Source organism: Monodon monoceros, unplaced genomic scaffold, assembly GCF_005190385.1.
Source record: "Monodon monoceros isolate NGI ecotype Baffin Bay Population unplaced genomic scaffold, NGI_Narwhal_1 Super_Scaffold_21, whole genome shotgun sequence".
Taxonomy (NCBI): Eukaryota; Metazoa; Chordata; class Mammalia; order Artiodactyla; family Monodontidae; genus Monodon; species Monodon monoceros.
Genome location: NW_021703778.1, coordinates 52,093,737 through 52,113,137, shown reverse-complemented (window position 1 = coordinate 52,113,137; position 19,401 = coordinate 52,093,737). Strand labels below are relative to the sequence as shown.

The 19,401-nt window shown below is 39.6% G+C and overlaps 1 protein-coding gene across 1 annotated transcript in view; it reads left to right on the top strand.

Annotated features, from left to right (window-relative positions):
- The window catches only part of GABRG3 (gamma-aminobutyric acid type A receptor gamma3 subunit), a 596,233-nt gene that overhangs the window by 46,783 nt on the left and 530,049 nt on the right, over positions 1-19,401 (top strand). The window contains exon 3 of the mRNA XM_029239805.1: positions 11,784-11,851. Coding sequence (XP_029095638.1) covers positions 11,784-11,851 — 68 coding nt within the window. The remainder of the gene's footprint in view (positions 1-11,783; positions 11,852-19,401) is intronic.

Here is a 19,401-nt window from a genome sequence, read left to right as displayed (position 1 = left end):
AACTCTCCAGAAAATGGGCATAGAAGGAACCTACTTCAACTTAATAAAAGCTGTATATGACAAACCCACAACCAACATCATTCTCAATGTTGAAAAACTGAAAGCATTTCCTCTAAGATCAGGAAAAAGACAGGGGTGCCCACCCTCACCACTGTAATTCAACATAGTTCTGGAAGTTACCCACAGCAATTAGAGAAGAAAAAGAAATAAAAGGAATCCAGGTTGGAAAAGAAGAAGTAAAACTGTCAGTTTGCAGATGACATGATACGATACATAGAAAATCCTAAAGATGCCACCGGAAGACTACTAGACCTAATCAGTGAATTTGGTAAAGTAGTAGGGTACAAAATTAATGCACAGAAATCTCTTGCATTTCTATACACTAACAATGAAGAATCAGAAATTAAGGAAACACTCCCATTTATCATTGCAAGGAAAAGAATAAAATACCTAGGAATAAACCTACCTAAGGAGACAAAAGACCTGTATGCAGAAAATTATAAGACACTGATGAAAGAAATTAAAGATGATACAAACAGATGGAGAGGTATATCACGTTCTTGGATTGGAAGAATCAATATTGTGAAAATGACTATACTACCCAACGCAATCTACAGATACAGTGCAATCCCTATCAAATTACCAATGGCATTTTTCACAGAATTAGAACAAAAAATTTTACAATTTGTGTGGAAACACAAAAGATACCGAATAGCCAAGGCAATCTTGGGAAAGAAAAATGGAGATGGAGAAATCAGGCTCCCTGACTTCAAACTATACTAAAAAGCTACAGTAATCAAGACAGTATGGTATTGGCACAAAAACAGAAATATAGGTCAGTGGAACAGGATAGAAAGCCCAGAGATAAACCAATGCACATATGATCTTTGATAAAGGAGGCAAGAATATACAGTGGAGAAAAGACAGCCTCTTCAATAAGTGGTGCTGGGAAAACTGGACAGGTACATATAAAAGTATGAGATTAGATCACTCCCTAACACCATACTCAAAAATAAGCTCAAAATGGATTAAAGAGCTAAATGTAAGGCCAGACACTATAAAACTCTCAGAGGAGAATGTAGGCAGAACACTCTATGACGTAAATCACAGCAAGATACTTTTTGACCCACCTCCTAGAGAAATAGAAATAAAAACAAAAATAAACATATAGGACCTAATGAAATAGCTTTTGCACAGCAAAGGAAACCATTAAACAAGGCAAAAAGACAGCCCTCAGAATGGAAGAAAATATTTTCAAATTAAGCAACAGACAAAGGATTAATCTCCAAAATATACAAGCAGCTCATGCAGCTCAGTATCAAAAAAACAAACAACCCAATCAAAAAATGGGTGGAAGACCTAAATAGACATTTCTCCAAAGAAGATATACAGATTGCCAACAAACACATGAAAGGATGCTCAATATCACTAATCATTAGAGAAATGAAAATGAAAACCACAATGAGGTATCACCTCACAGCAGTCAGAATGACCACCATCAAAAATTCTAGAAACTGTAAGTTCTGGAGAGAGTGCAGAGAAAAGGGAACCCTCCTGCACTGTTGGTGGGATTGTAAATTGATACAGCCTCTATGGAGAACAGTATGGGGGTTTCTTAAAAAAACTAAAAATAGAACTACCATATGACCCAGCAATCCCAATACTGGGCACATACCCTGAGAAAACCATAATTGAAAAAGATACATGTACCCCAGTGTTCACTGCAGCACTATTTACAGTAGCCAGGACTTGGAAGCAACCTAAATGTCCATTGACAGATGAATGGATAAAGAAGATGTGGCACATATATACAGTGGAATATTACTCAGCCATAAAAAGTAATGAAATGGAGTTATTTGTAATGAGGTGGATAGACCTAGAGTCTGTCATACAGAGTGAAGTAAGTCAGAAAGAGAAAAACAAATACCATATGCTGACACACATATGTGGAATCTAAAAAAATAGTATGATGAATCTAGTCGCATGGCAGGAATAAAGATGCAGACATAGAGAACCAACTTGAGGACATGGGGGAGAAAGGGAAGCTGGGATGAAATGAGCGAGTATGATTGACATATATACACTACCAAATGTAAAATGGATGGCTAGTGGGAGCTGCTGCATAGCACAGGGAGATCAGCTTGATGCTTTGTGAAGAATGCGGGGGGGATAGGGAGGGTGGGAGGGAGGCTCAAGAGGGAGGAGATATGAGGATATATGTATACATAAAGCTGATTCACTTTGTTGTACAGCAAAAACTAACACAACATTGTAAAGCAATTATACTCCAATAAAGATATTAAAAAAATAAAGTTACAGCAATCTATGATAAACTGATATGTTAACTTCCATTGCATATAAAACTCCACTTCTTTACATCTCTTTACCCCTTGTAAAATTTATGCTATTGATGACACAAATTATTCCTTTTTATATTGTGTATCCATTAACATAGATTTAAAATAACTTTTTATGCTTTTGATTTTTAAAAAAATTTGTACCATAATTAAACATTTTATGTACATACATTACGATTCGATAGGATTCTATATTTGTTTATATATTTTTATGTGGGAGTTTTACATTTTTTAAAGCATTTTAAAAATTAATTATTTATTTTTGGCTGCATTGGGTTTTCGTTGCTGCACAGAATTTTCTCTGGTTGTGGTGAGCTGGTGCTACTCTTCTTTGCAGTGCGCAGGCTTCTCATTGTGGTGGCTTCTCTTGTTGCGGAACACAGGCTCTAGGCACACGGGCTTCAGTAGTTGTGGCATATGGGCTCAGCATTTGTGGCTCGCGGGCTCTAGAGCACAGGCTTAGTAGTTGTGGCACACAAGCTTAGTTGCTCTACGGTATGTGGGATCTTCCCAGCCCAGGGCTCGAACCCGTGTCCCCTGCATTGGCAGGTGGATTTTTAACCACTGCGCCAACAGGGAAGTTCCGAGTTTTACATTTTTGTATGGTTTTGTGTTGCTGCTTATTGTTGTTCACTTCAATTTGAAGGATTTACTTCAGCATTTCTTGTAGGACAGGTCTAGTGTTGATGAACTCCCTCATCTTTTATTCAGCTGAGGAAGTCTTAATTTCTCCTTTATTTTCAAAGGACAGTTTTGCTGGATACAGTATTCTTCGTTGGCACTTTGCATATATCATTTTATTTTTGTCTAGCCTTCAAAGTTTCTGCTGAGAGATCCAATGATGAACTAATAGGAGCTCCCTTATATGTGATGAATCACATTTCTTTTTTGTTTTCAAGATCCTTTATTTGTCTTTGATTTTCCACAACCTGATTATGATGTACTTCTGTGTAGATATCTTTAGATTTATCCTACTTGTAATTTTTTGTACTTCCTGAATTTGTATCTCCATTTCTCTTCTCCAGATTGGACATTTGGGACCATTATTTCTTCAAATAGGCTTGCTGCCCTTTTCTCTCTTAGTTTGCTTCTGGAACTCCCATATGCATATGTTGTTCTTCTTGATGAACCTTATTCCATAGGTCCCTTAAGCTGTCTTTACTTTTCTTCATTCTTTTTTCTTTTAGCTCTTCTATCTTAGTAATTTCGAGTGTCCTACCTTTGAGTTCACTGATTCTTTCTTCTGCTCAGTCAAGTCCGATGCTGAGTCCCTCTAGTTAATTTTTCAATTCAGTTATTGTATTCTTCAGCTCCAGAATTTCTGTTTGGTTCTTCTTTATAATTTCTGTCTCTCTCTTTTTGATATTCTGCTCATGCATTGTTTTCTTGATTTCATTTAGTTGTCCATATGTGCTCTCCTTTCATTTATTGAGCATCCTTATGATGGTTATTTTGAATTCTTTGTCTGGTAATTCAGATATTTCTGTTTTATCTCCCAGAGGTTTAATGTGCTCCTTTGATTGTACCATGTTTCTCTGTTTCTTTGTATGCCTTGTTACCTTCTGTGGGATTTAGGCATTTAAAGAAATCAGCCACTTCTCCCAGTCTTTGTGATCTGGTTTTGTATATGAAGGACTTTCAGCTGTCTTCTGACTAGAAAGGCTGGTGATCTCTCAAGCCTTGTCTGGGAATGCATCCTCCCTGGGCTTTTGTGTGTAATCTAATTGAAGAGGTTTGCCAGTTTCTACCCAGGATCTCCCCTTGGGGTCTGCTGTACTGCAGACTCTGCTGACAGGCCAAACCTATTGATGGCTTTCGTTCTCAGTAGTCCCCAACCTCATATCCCCTTCTTGTCAGTGCTTAAATTCAGGCAAGACAGAAACCAGTCTCTTGGGCATTCCTTCCAAAAATCAGAGCATTGGACGTATGTTCCACTTTTCTCTTTCCTTATATGAGCTTTGGAGCATCTACCCACTGGAGATCTGAAGAATCTGTGGTTCTGAACTTTAACCCCAGTGCTCTTTTCATTCTTCTGAGAATGTGAATTCTCAAGCTGTCTGCTTTAGTAAAACATTTTATTTGAGTGTATACAAACGTGGAATCTCACCATTTACCTTTTTCCATATTATTGTGGAAAAGTAATATTCCATATTACTTTTCCATATTACTATCAGGTCTGAGGTGATGGCAGTTTTATCTTGATCTTTGTAAACTCTTCTTGGCCCACTTGAGATCATATGCCTAAAGGATGATTGAAGGGAAGTGATAACTTTAGAGTTGAATCCATAGTTCTGGGACGTGTGGAGATGGGATTAGCTCTAACACTATAATCAAAAGTCAGAACTGGGGCTTCCCTGGTGGCGCAGTGGTTGAGAGTCCGCCTGCTGATGCAGGGGACACGGGTTCGTGCCCCGGTCTGGGAAGTTCCCACATGCCATGGAGCAGCTGTGCCCGTGAGCCATGGCTGCTGAGCCTGCGCATCCGGAGCCTGTGCTCCGCAACGGGAGAGGCCACAGCAGTGAGAGGCCAGCGTACCGCAAGACAAAAAAAAAAGTCAGAACTGACCATATAGGAACCTTAAACCTGAAATGGGACCCATAACGATGACTTCATCATCTAAATGATCTAGCACTAAGCTATGTCAAACATTTTCGCATGGACCTAGGATCTTGGCAGAACTGTAATATTAACTAAGTTTGTCCATTCTATGTACCTCTTACCCAAATCTCTTTATCCACCCACCCCACTAACCTAATATTCTCCAAGCTAGAGAAAAACTTTTGAAAACACATCTCCATTGAGATCATATAGAGGAAGTTAATATAAGCCTCAGAGACAGAGTATTTTCACTTTAAGAAGAGGCTGGAAAGATTATTTGTGGTGGTGATGGTGGTGGTGGTGGTAAACTCCCCCTGAAGTCATTGTTCCCCAGAATCCCTTTAAGCTTCATTGCCAAAGTTAAGTCTCTGAGAGGTTGAGGGTGGAACTCTGGGGGTTTGCTTCTGTGAGGCTGCAGAATCCTAGATAAGTCACCTCCTCAATCATGTTTTAACTTCCTGTCCTTAAATGGAAATGAAAATGGTATTACATACTGATTAAATGCAACATGCTTATTACATTGCTATTTAATATACATTAACAGTACTTTTGTCTGTGGGCATTAGCAGAAGGATGGGTAAAAGTACTTAAACGGAAGTTGGTGATGGAATAGGGGAGTTGGTCTACCTCATGCATCACCTTGCCCAGGGGCACTCTTAGTTCAGGTAAAGTAAGGGAGCAATAAGCTGGAGAGGCCAACAGCAGAGGAGCCCTCACTCCCTTTCCTCAAACGTAGGGAAGATTGGAAGGGAGGCTCCCAGTTATGGGAAGAGCCCTTCTATTTAACCCTCATGGGCATGAGAGTTGGTATTATTTACTTCTCTTTTTTATATTCATTTGTTGCTATGTAAATGTTTCTATCAGTATATTTAAACTTTTCATGAAAAAATAAAACTTTAAGTGACCAGGGTGACTTTTAGGCATAAATATTATTCGAAAGAATGACAAATGCAAGATTTTGGCATTCTTTTCTGTGTCTAATTCTAGGGACCTCAGAAGCCATAGCAAAAAACGTTACTGAGTACCTACTATTTACTTCACAACAGTCCAGATAACCCCTCTCAGCCCCCATCGTGAATTAAGTTCTGTTATGAGCTCATCTTAGACGTAGGGGGACTAAGGCACAGAGATGTTAAAAAACTTTTCAATATTACAGAACTGGTGAGGACAGAGCCACTTTTTGTGGCCCAGCAGCCAGGCGACATGCTCCCTTGGCTGTTGCCCACGTAGCACATCTATTCAGCATTCTTTGGGGTCTCCATTCCTCATTCCTACTGCTGCCAGTCTGGGGTAGCTTGTTAGGACTTCCTTCTGTGGACAACTACAGTCACTCTACTCCACAGTTCTGTCCCTGTCAACACTTACCAGCCCTATATTCCATTTATTCTAATCTGTGTGTCTGTCATTGTCTATTTCTTGCTTACTTATGAGTGAATAAAAATGGTTTCATTTGTTCTCCTAATGTCACCTTCAGTTTTTTCTTCTCTCAGGGAGTTAGTATAATTTCTGTTGTAACAGATGCCTATTTTCAGGAGTACCCTTGTCTTGGACAATCTCTTATCAGCTCTTTGCCTATTTGACCACTTGAGTCAGCCTGTAGTCACCATCAGGTTCCAGGGAACCTTAAAAAATTATTCCTCCTGTTGCAGTATTTAATCTCATGTGAAAATTTAACATGTAAAGTCCAAGTAACTATAATAACTCAAAACCATAATTTTCTACATATAGAGTACATGATACAATATATAGAGAACCTTAAAGTCTCCACACAAGAACTACTAGATCTGATAAGTGAATTCAGCAAGGTAGCAGGATACAAGATTAACATACAGAAACCTGTTGCATTTCTTTCACAACAAAATATAAGAAAGAGAAAGTAAAAAAATAATTCTGTTTAAAATTGCATCAAAAAAGATAAAATACGTAGAATAAACCTAATCAAGGAGGTGAAAGACCTATACACTCTAAACTATGAAACATTAATAAAGGAAATCAAAGATGATTCAAGGAAATGGAAAGATATCCCATGCTCTTGGATTGGAAGAACTAATATTGTTAAAATGGCCATACTGCACAAAGCAATCTACAGATTTAGTGCAATTCTTATCAAATTATCTATGACATTTTTCACAGAACTAGAACAAATAAAATCCTAAAATTTATATGGAGGGGGCTTCCCTGGTGGTGCAGTGGTTGAGAATCTGCCTGCCAATGCAGGGGACATGGGTTCGAGCCCTGGTTTGGGAAGATCCCACGTGCCGCGGAGCAACTAAGCCCGTGCGCCACAGCTACTGAGCCTGCGCGTCTGAAGCCTGTGCTCTGCAACAAGAGAAGGCCGTGACAGTGAGAGACCTGCGCACTGTGATGAAGAGTGGCCCCCGCTCACCGCAACTAGAGAAAGCCCTTGCACAGAAACGAAGACCCAACACAGCCAAAAATAAATAAATAAATTTATATAAAAAAATTATATGGAGCCACAAAAGACCCAGAATTGCCAAAGCAATTCTGAAGAGAAAGAACAATGCTGGTGGCATAACCCTCCCAGACTTCAGACTATACTACAAAGCTACAGTAATCAAAACAATGTGGTATTGTCACAAAAACAGACATATGGATCAATGGAATCGAACAGAGAGCTCAGAAATAAACCCACACACCTTGGTCAATTAATCTTCAACAAAGGAGGCAAGAATATACAATGGGGAAAAGACAGTCTCTTTGGCAAGTGGTGTTGGGAAAGCTGGACAGCCACATGTAAATCAATGAAGTTAGAACACACCCTCACACCATACACAAAAATAAACTCAAAATGGCTTAAAGGCTTAAGTGTAAGACATAACACCACAAAACATTCTCTGACATGAATCAAACCAATGTTTTCTTTGGTCAGTCTCTCAAAGCAAAAGAAGTAAAAGCAAAAATAAACAAAGAGGACCTAATCAAACTTCTAAGAAATGTTTTTAGTGCCTGTTTTATTCAGGGTTGGCATTTTAAACATGTGTTAGGAAGTACCCCTTTATGACACCCAAATGAGGCCCCTTACCATGTAACTTGTTGGGCATTTTGGAAATAAAAATTGGGTGTTTTTTTCACAAGAGGGGCTGAAGTTTAAAAGGAATGTTGTACTATGTTAAATGTGGTTTTGAATGTCTAGCCCCAAAGATATTGACATCAAGAATTTTTTCCATTAAAATATAATTTATTTACTTTTTACCATGATGGGGTTTCTATATATATTAAAATTTTTCTGTATATTATGATGTTTTGATATCTTAAAAACCCTTCCCGATTGGGCAGAAACTGCCTCTTCTAGGGTTAGCCAATTCTTAGAGATGGCAAGGAGCCCAGCCTGGAGCAAGCCTTTGAACATACAGACTATTCAATCCAGAGTCATATCTCCTCTATACAGCCCTTACACCCCAGCAGGCAATACTCTTCTGTTTTATCATCCCAGGGCCTGGTACCAGGCCACTGGAGACCACCTGTATAGCTGAAAGCCCACAGGAATTATTCAAGCTAGCCAAACTAGCCAACCAGAGCTGTTTACCCTTCCCTGCTCTGCCTTTCCTTCAGAGACCCCAATTCAGATCATGGCCTAAGCACCCCCTCCCTTGCCCTGTCTTCTGCCTCCTGACCACCCTTATGTCTTTCCCATGTAGTCAGGCAAAGCGTGCCATACCTCCTGTCTTTAGGACCTGTGAATAAATCAATTTTGTTTTCCTGAGCCTCTCCTCTTGTGGCTGCACCTGACTGACCATCACATAAACAAATACAAAAAGGCTGAGTAATATTCCATATGTATATACTATGTTTGGTTTACGCATTTATCCCACCATGTGCACTTGGCTTGCTTCCTCCTTTTGGCTGTTGTGAATGATGCTGCTGTGAACATGTGTGTACAAATATATGTTTGAGTCCCTGATTTTAATTCTTTTGGGTATATAACCAGAAATGGAATTGCTGGGTTATAGGGTAGTTCTATTTTTTGTTTTTTTGAGGAACCACCATACTGTTTTCCATATTGCCTGCATTATTTTACATTCCCACCAGCAGTGTACAAGGTTTTCATTTTCTCCATGTCATTGCCAACACTTGTTTTTTTTCTGTTTTTTTTTAATAGTAACCGTCATAATGGATGTGAAGTGGTTTTGATTTGCATTTCCCTAATGACTAATAATGTTAAATGTTGTTTCATGTACTTATTGGTCATTTGTATGTCTCTTTAGAGAAATGTCTAAGTCCTTTACCCATTTTTAAATCAGGTTGTTTTGCTTATCTGTTGTTGAGTTGTGGGAGTTCTTTTTATTTTTTGGATATTAACCACTTATCAGACATATGATTTACCGATGTTTTCTCCCATAATGTGGGTTGCCTTTCCACTGTGTTAACTGTGTCCTTTGATGCACAGAAGTTTTTAATTTTGATGTAGTCCAGTTTATTTACTTTTTTCTTTTATTGCCTGTGCTTTTGGTGTCATATACGAGAAATCATTTCCAAACCCAGTGTCATGAAGCTTTTCTCTTGTTTTCTTCTAAGAGTTTTGTAGTTTCAAATCTTACCTTTAGGCTTCTGATCCATTTTGAGTTAATTTTTGTATATTGTATAAGGGTTCAACTTCAGTTTTTTGCTTGTGGGTATCCAGTTTACATAACACCATTTGTTGAAAATACTTTTTCCCCATTGAATGGTCTTGGCATCCTTATTGAAGATCATTTGTCTGGGCTTAATCTGTAATCTTTGAACTGTAAACCTTGAGTCTCCTGTGGCCAGTCTCTTTCCTGGGTACCACTGTCAGAGCCACTTTCCTAAAGGCTCCTTTTACTTTAGCATGGCGCTGCTTAAATGAGAATTTACTTAAAACAGTTTATTTCCCCCAAGTTTTGTGTGTGTGTGTATGTGTGTTTGTGTTTTCCAAACTCTTCTCTTAAAACCTTTATTATACTATTGCACTTAATACTCATTTGACACTTCCCACTTCAAGCTTTTAAGGCTTTACATCTGTAGGTCTTTTTTATTTAATGAGATTAAAAGCCCTGGAAGCCTAAAGTCTAATAAATACCATAAACAACCAGAAAAATCTCTTGCAAAAAGCAGGCCCTCAACTGATTGACTTAACACAGCCTTTGTATAACATTACCAAAGGTTATGCAGCACAGTGTTTGGAGACAGAACACTTGCTGTGTTCTTCAATTAAGTTGAAGAAAGATGCTACTTACTGTTCAGAGTAGTTAGCAAAGCTCAGCCTAAAATGAAGATTAGTCCTTTTATGAAATTTAAGCACTGGATACATAGTACTTAGAATTGTATTGAGGTGTTTTCCAAAATGCCAACAGCTCTTTCAAGCTAACGTGGCTTGGTTGCGCTGACAGATGTCAGAGTAGTTGGCTCCAGTTCATTGTCATTATTTTCATTTTCTTGGAGGTCCAGACAACATGGCTCAGGCTTCACACTGCTGGTTACATAATTGAACAACAGACTGTGAGCTTACAGGTGCCACTCATAGTTCCAGAAATAGAGTGCAGAAGTCCATTTGTGAATGATTAGTTAGCAAAACTGGTGGAAGCTGGAAATAATTGCAGATGCGAACACCCTTGTTTCCATAGAAACACTCTGTGTTTACGTGCAAAGGTTCAGGAGTCTTGTTCATGTTCCCCTGGGGCAGAAATATTCTGAAATTGGTGTTCTTCTCCCCTTTATCAGTTGCTGAGTGCTGGGGAAAGAGAGACGCCTCCTTTTCACTGGCACGGATCCCTGACTCAGAGGTGATTGTCTCAGGAATCTCATTACTGGTCTCCCAAGTTCCATTTCTGCCAAGGAAAGGGAAAATGATTTTCTTTAAGGTTAAATGAGCAAATTTTACCTCTGATGCACGATGTTAGATATTACAGTTTCCTGTTATATGAATTTTACTCCCTTATAGTTGGAACGGTAATTTCTTGACTTACTAAAGTGTTATTTTTTTTTTAAAGAAGATGTTGGGGGTAGGAGTTTATTAATTAATTTATTTTATTTTTGCTGTGTTGCGTCTTCGTTTCTGTGTGAGGGCTTTCTCTAGTTGTGGCAAGCGAGGGCCACTCTTCATCGCGGTGCGCGGGCCTCTCACTATCGCGGCCCCTCTTGTTGCGGAGCACAGGCTGCAGACGCGCAGGCTCAGTAGTTGTGGCTCACGGGCCTAGTTGCTCCACGGCATATGGGATCCTCCCAGACCAGGGCTTGAACCCGTGTCCCCTGCATTGGCAGGCAGATTCTCAACCACTGCGCCACCAGGGAGGCCCATAAAGTATTATTATTTTATGAGTTGTATGATTTGAAGTCTGTGAGATGTGTGTGTATGTTTCTTAGGTAATAATGACACCAATAATCAGTATTTCTTAATCTCCTTTGGTGTATGTACTCTCCAGATCTTTGCTTTGAGTTGCAACCAGGTAATGGATAAATAACTTGAATTGTCCCTGATATTACTCATTACTTGGGTTTGATTTCTTAGTATAACTTTGACATTAAATTTCTTATGTAGTGTCTTATATTTTATCATTTTATGTTTTCTCTGCCATATAATCAGCTAAACAAATGTTATAGAGTATCTTTATGGTCATCTATCACTGGCAACTTGCAGTGTATAAATATCCTGTTTTTTTAGAATTTATTAAATATGAGTAAGAATCGTTAATCCTTTGAGAATTGTAACTACCTGGCAAGTCCCAAAGAAAAATACACCCCTTTCCCACATGCCGTTGAGCTGTTAGTGTGTGACTCAGAGGAAGTTTAGTAGCACTTTCCTCAGTCTCTCTGGCACAGTGTATTAACACACATTTGTTTTCTCCACAGTAAAACCCACTGTAATTGATGTTGACATCTATGTTAACAGCATTGGTCCTGTGTCATCAATAAACATGGTAAGAAGCTATTTTCTTTTCTGATCTCACAGTCTTTGCATCAGTTCTTGCTTACATTCTCATTGTGGGTTTCTGCTCGAGATTTATCATGCAAGTTTAAACTCACAATTGACTTCTTAAATATGTAGTATTTATTGGAAGTTTAAACACTGAAAATGGTAAAACTCAAGGAGTAGAGATTGTGACACCAGCAGTGAGATGTTGCTCTAATGATTAAAAAGTATCTCATCCCCATCTTGTCCACAAGTGTGTTTACTGTGGGTAGATTTCCAGATCATGTTATTTTCAGTTGTGCAGTCAATGGCTATGTCTGACCTCATTTATACTAGGGATGAATATAAATGACAGCCTTTTTACTTTAGTTCATTTTTCAAGATCCAAAAGACCTGCCTTTCAACATTTCTCAGGAAAGGATCTGAGATTACCTAGTTGATACTTCTGTCTCCCTGAGGGTAAATATCCTGCCTTATTTTTAAACAGGGGAGAAAGTATGGGATCAAGTATATGTGTGATTTTTCCTAATAGAGGAAGGTATTTTCACAGACTTACAAGCAAAGTGAGCTCCAGTAGTAACTATTTCTAGTGTAGAAGAAGGCCTTCCCTGTACAAAGTGCTTAGCTCTTAGGAAGGTGCTGGTATGTTGGCATCCACCAGTGTCAGGGTCTTCTCACAGGCGCCTCAGGCTGGGGTGGGCCTCCCTGAGCAGAATGTGGAGGATTCCAGGCGCAGGCACTTGCTTTGCGGGCCCAGTGACACAGGAACCCCTAATGCTGGGGCCTTCTTTGTGCTTCCCCGCTGCACAGCGGCTCCTGGATTTGGGGGATGCTTGAGGCTGAGGGGGGTTTGCAAAATGCCAACTTAAGAAGCCTTCCTTTCATTGCAAAGTTCTGTGGATGGAAATAATCCTTCCAAAATTAATAGCAAAATCCTTTCTTTTCATTGCCAGATATTAAAAGTGTTCATCTTTTCGTTGATGGTATAAAGTTCCATGTGGGGCTAAAATTTATGGGTCACTCACTTTTAAAAAAATCCCCTATGTCATCCATACACTGGAGATGGGCCACTAGCAAAGAGGTGAAGTGAATAAAAGAGGATTCACCCCACACAACCTATGGGCTGCAGATTGTGAAATGTAGACCGTGACTGTAATACTTCCTTTTCCTGATAAATATTCAGTTCACCACACTGAGTAGTCATTTCTCAGTTTGTTTCTTATTTTGGAGTTTTATTTTCTTACACTAGTTCCACCACACTTTATTCAGACACTGATTTATGTCTAACAATAAAACAGAAGTGCTTCCGTAGATACATAGTCACAAAATTGTTTTAGGAACAGTTGCTTGTATCTGCATATCTAGGGATTATCATGAACTCCTATAACCTTGAGATCTCCTTTGTGCCCAGGATTAAGTTTTGCTGTTGGAATTGATAGACTTTTCTGCATGAAAATCATAGGCTGTAGAGGAGGCTAAAAGTAAGTAACAGTCCCCACAGGGTGATAAGGACTCTGCTAATGGCTGGCATCCCCTCAGAAAAGCCCACTGCAGTTGGGATAGATTTCTCTGATGACATCTTCTCAGTCTGGGATGAGGCCAATAGGCAGGGGTCTGCCAGGTGGGACAGGTAGGAAGGTCCTCAGTAAAAGGCAGGACGGCAGGTATGTGACACGACTGGGGACTGAGGGATTGATGTGCTGTTTGAAGGCCATGTGGGTGTGTGGGCTGTGGACCTGCAGAGACTGAGGCTCTGAGGCCATGTGTGGTGAAGAGTCAGCTTCACCCTCAGCTCTGCCCCAGACAGACCCTGCTCTGGGGAGTGTGCAGACCCTTCCATCTGAGTATGTGCACATCTGACTTCACGAGAGATTAGTTCAAATCCAGAATCATAAATAAACCATCATCGTGCCCAGAGAGCCAGAGCAAAGGTAGATTCATGTTCCCAGAGGAGGGAATGTGCAGCACTCCTGAGAGAGGTTTCAGAGGCCTCAGGGTGTCAGGGGCTTCCGAGTTGCTTTTTTTTTTAATTTAAATTTTTATTTGTAAAAACATTTTTTTTAGGTCACAGGAAGGTACAGAGATTCCTCATATACTCCATGCCCTGACTCATGCATGGCCTCCCCTACTATCAACACCGCCTCCAGTGGGGGACATTTGTTATAGTCAGTGAACCCATGTTGACATGTCATCGTCACCCAAAGTCCACAGTTTGCACTAGGATTCACTCTTGGTGTTGTACATCTGTGGATTTGGACAAATATGTAACGACGTGTTTCAACCATTACAGAATCATACAGAGTAGTTCCACTGCCCTAAAAATTCTCTCTGTGTCTGCTTCCTAAAGGAAGAGTAGTTCCAGCCTTTGTGTTCCTAGCACTTTGCTTGGAAGTCAGAATGATAAAGGGCTTCTTCTCCCATTGCTGAGTACATCACACATACCCACTATTTCTATGAAACTAAATGACACAGTTTCAAAAGAATTGTAAAGTAGTCTAAAGTGGACCGCATGAAAAAGAAAAGCAGTTCAAAAGTAGAGAACTGAGTGTTTAAGAGGGAATTGGGGATTGAGTCAGCAGTAATAATAAAAAAATATGAGAGGGACTAAAACAATCAAATTAAAAATCATATTATGGGAGAAAGGCACAATTTAGAGATGTGTACAGGATTTAAGGATGTAAATTTTTATTGCGGTTTTGATGATAAGCTAAAGCCTGATAAAGTTATGGCTTTTCCCCCCTAAATATTCATTTAACAATCAAGGAGAGAGAAAACCACAATTTCCTCCTCCCCCTCGTCTCCTCCCTCCCACTTTTCTGCTGCTTTTATTGAGATTATTCATACTGAAGTTTCAGTTTCAGACATTCTCCCTGCAAAATAAAATGAAGTTGCATTTCGATCTCTTGTTTAACAGATTGATTTTCATTGTCTCGTCTCTCCTGGAGTTGTTTATGCTTTTTCTAGTTATAGAGGAGATTAGAAATGGTTCAGATGGGTTGAAGAGAATCTTTTTTTACAAAGCCTCAATCACATACTCTGTCTTTGTCATTATAACATATCTAAATGTGCACAGTTCCTCACAGAAATTACCCATCATTTGTTTCAGGCCTTGTATGGAAGCTGCATACAAGGGAGCTTGAGAGTTTATTTTTGAGAATATTCACTGTAAGAAACCTTTTAGTAATGGAACAAAGAAAACTAATGCTTTGATACCTATTCTCTGCTATCAGTCTGTCTCATTTGATCTTCATGAGATCATGGTAGAGAAGATACTGCCTTTCCCACTTATTTGTGAGGAGTGAACTGGAGCTGATGGGGATGGAGACCCCAGAGCAGTGATTCTGACTGTAGCCCACTGCGTTTCTGTGGTCATCAGGAACGTGCAGCAGCAGCACCTAGAGAGTTATAGTTCTGACTTGGAACTTGAGATGAAAAGGGCTCAAGGGTGAGTCTAATGCTAGGATCATTTTCCTTTTATTAAAAAAAATTAATAAACTTTATTTTTTAGAGCAGTTAAAAAAAATTTCCCAGTTTTGTTGAGATACAGTTGGCATATAACATTATGTAAGTTTAAGGTGATTGGATATATATATCCAGTATACTGCGAAATGATTAAAACAATAGGGTTAGTTAACACTTTCGTCACCCTACATAGTCCTTTTTTGTGTGGGTGTTGAGAACTTTTAAGACCTACTCACTTAGCAACTATCAAGTATATAATACTGTATTGTTAACTATAGTCACCATGCTGTACATTATATCCCTGGAACTTATTTATCTTAATACTAGAAATTTGTACCCTTTGACTAACAGTTACGCATAAGTACCCCCGCCCCCTCCTCCCTGGAAACCAGCAATCTACTCTGTTCCTGTGATTTCTGGTTTTTAAGATTCTACATGTAAGTAAGATCATACAGTATTTGTCTTACTCTTTCTGACTTATTTCATATAGCATAATTTTAAATTTACAGAAAAAGTGACAAGAAATCACAGTTATCATATACCTCTAAACACACACACACACACACTCTCTCTCTCTCTCTCTCTCTCCTCGTATTATTAACATCTTGCATTAGTGTGGTACATTCGTTATGAGTGATGAACGGATATTGGCACATTATTATTAGCTGAAGTTTATAGTTTACATTAGGGTTTACTTTTGGTGTTGTACATTCTATGGGTTTTCACAAATATATTATGACATGTATAATGTACTCACCATTATTTTATCATACAGAGTATTTTCACTGCCCTAAAAATCCTCTGTGCTTTACCTCTTCATCCCTACCCTCCAAGCCCTGGCAACCACTGATCTTTTCACTGTCTTCATAGTTTTGTCTTTTCTAGAAAGTCATATTTGTAATCCTCAGTATGTAGCCTTCTAAGACTGGCTTCTTTCCCTTTATTTTTAAAAGAACTTGTATAAGTCATCTGAGGATATCTAAGACTTGCAGTGATTGAGTCAACACGATGTGACTGTAACAGCTGTTTGTGACGGTGTGTTACCCAGAAATTAAGGGGGCGGCTGTGTAGATCATAGAGACGGGTTAAAAATCATTAGTATATGCTCCATTATATGATCCATAGCCAAAAGTATAAAACTTGTAGTATGGCATGCAGCCAGGAGGGGCATGGGGGTACATGGGGGCCCGTGAAGTTCGCTGTGACATCTGTGAACCTCATACCTGCTCCTCTCACTTTTGGCTGCAGTTTTGAGACATGAAGTCAACGACCATGTGGAATCACACAACGTCAGGAGGGAAGAAAGTAAATTCCATTCCAAGAAATCTATTAACCACTGGAGGATGTCCATTGCTTTGTAAACTTTTCTGAAGGCACCTAAGCTCAGGAAAGTCCAAAAGAAGTGAAGGCTGGAGCACCACGGTGCCACCCTTGTTTTGGTTTTCTTTGCATTTATGCTGCTTAAGATTCATCACAGTTTTTGCATCTACAGTTTGATATAGTTCATCAGTTTAGCAATAATGTTGGCCATTATTTCTTTAAATATTGCTCTGCACCATTTTCTCTCTCTTTTCACATCCTAGGACTCCAGTCCTGTGAATGTTAAACAGTTCTCCCAAGTCCCATTTGTCCCTTATGCTTGTGGTTTTATTTACATCCCTTTGCTCTCCATGCTTCAATCAGTGGAAACATTCCAGTCTACTTTGTAGCATCCTAAGTTGCTGCTCATGTGTCTGTTATCTGTTAAAGCCATCTGTTGAATTCTTTTTTTAAAAAAAAATATTTATTTTATTTATTTTTAAATTTATTTATTTATTTATTTGGCTGCGCTGGGTCTTAGTTGAGGCATGCAGGATCTTTTTTTAGTTGTGGCATGTGGGATCTTTTTAGTTGCAGCATATGGGATCTAGTTCCCTGACCAGCGATTGAACCCAGGCCCCTGCATTGGCAGTGCAGAGTCTTAGCCACTGGACCACCTGGGAAGTCCCAGCCATCTGCTGAATTCTTCATTTCAGTTAATGTAGTTTTCATTTCTACAATTTTAATTTGACAGTTTCTAATAGATGTAGTGTCTCTGGTGAAATTCTCCATCTTGCAGCCTTTTTTTTGAACACGTTAATCATTCATTTCTAGGCTGATAGCTGCAGTATCTGGCCATCTGTGGTATCATTTCTGTTGTCTCCTTTGTTGCTTGGCCCCATGTTTTGGTCTGCCTGGTAATTTTTTTTTTTTTAGAACTATTTGGTCATATGTGGTTTTTTTTGGCTGCATCGGTTCTTAATTGCAGCATGCAGGATCTTCGTTGTGGCATGTGGTCTCCTCATCGTGGTGTGCGGGCTTCTCTCTTGTTGTGGCGTGTGAGCTTTCTCACTCTAGTTGTGGCACACAGGCTCCAGGGCGCGTGGGCTCTGTAGTTGTCTGCCTGGTAATTTTGATTATGTGCGAAAGTTGTAGAGACTTCACGCAATGTTCCCTCTTGTGTCTGGAGGTCAGAGCTGGTGTAGGGGCTGCTCTGCTGTCTTGCTGAGGCTCAGGTCCCCACCGCCGCAGTCTTGGGAATAGCTCCGCAGGAGTCCCACCTGAGGGCTTGAGATGCTTCCCAAGGCAACTCCAAAGTGGTCCAAAACTCTAATTTTTATATTTCGGACAGCATAAAATGGCTGAAAATTCTGCTCTTTTTAAGCCATTTTTATGACTGCTTTATCACCTGTGCAGATTAGTCTGTAAACGTGTTGAGGGAAACACCGTGTGCTGTTTGGCTCATTTCCTTGTCATTCCGTCTCTCTAAAGCCTCACCCCTCCTGGTGGGGCTCCTTGGCTGCCCCAGACTCTGGTTATGCCTCGGCTCTGCTGGGTCCCTCACTCCTAGCAGCCACTCCCCACCAGCTCCTGCACATGGAGGCCAACAGGAGGTAAGTTCTGGGGAAAGAGGGCATGTGCCTTGAAGTGCAGTCTACCTGCTGACCTTGCCTTCTTGGTGTTGGGCCTCTTAAACCAGTTTTTAAATGTGTATTTTATCCAGGTTTTCTATTTGTTCTTAGTGAGAGTGTTGATCTAGGGCAAGCTTTCCCATCATAGCCACACACCTTTGATTTAAAATTTTAAGTTTAGGTGGAATAAGTCTGATTTCTAAGAGTTGGCAAGGAAATAATTTGGAGCCAAGAGTTAAGCCCTATGAAACTTTACTGTGTGATTTTCTTCTTGCTTCAGTAACCTTCCCAGATGTCTTCAGATTAGTGAGAAGGGAGGGCTTTCTGAAGTCCATTCTGTCCAGGTTTTCATATAAACAATGACTCTTTGAGGGAAATTAATGATGTATTTCTTCTGGCAGCATTAGCTTTAGAGGAACAGAGCCATGGTCTGTTTGTTGTTGGTTTTTTAAGAGGTCTTGTACGTAGTTTAATATCCTTTTAAGAAATGAAAAACAATATTTATATTTATATATATTTATAAAATGTGTGTGTTTGACATTTGGTTCTTCACTAGACATAAAGCCCTTTCCAGGGTAACAGCAGTAGAAATAATAATGATGGTATCTAAAATTTACATATTATTAAATAAATCAATAGAATATTGGAAGAGCCACATGGCATAAATGGGAAAGATTTCTGGAACTTAAAAAAAATCTCCAAGAATGAGAAAGAGGATGGCATTTAAAGGCTTTAAAAACTAGTGAAGTCTTTTTAAACCAGAGATCCAGTGAGCCTCAGTCTGTAGCAGGTACCCATTTGACTGTGAACCCTTGAGGCCAGCACCCACATCTCTTTTTGGTCCCCTGGGACTCAGTCGAGAGGCCCTGATGAGTGTTTGTCAAATGAATGAATGAATAAAAATCATTTTCAGCCTCTGCCTCTCCTCTTATGTACCCATTGTGCATCTCTGTGTGTGAGTGTGCACATCCTGCATACCCATACACTTCCCATGTCTTTAGGTTACATTTTGATCAGTGAATAGATCCACTTACCTTGCTCTAATTGTATTAGCTATTACACTGCTGCAAAATTTAATCCTGACAAACCTGTGGAGCCTGTTGATATCATCAGCCAAGTTTATGGCTAATAGAGCTTAGGTGTAGGACCCTCAGATCGTATCACA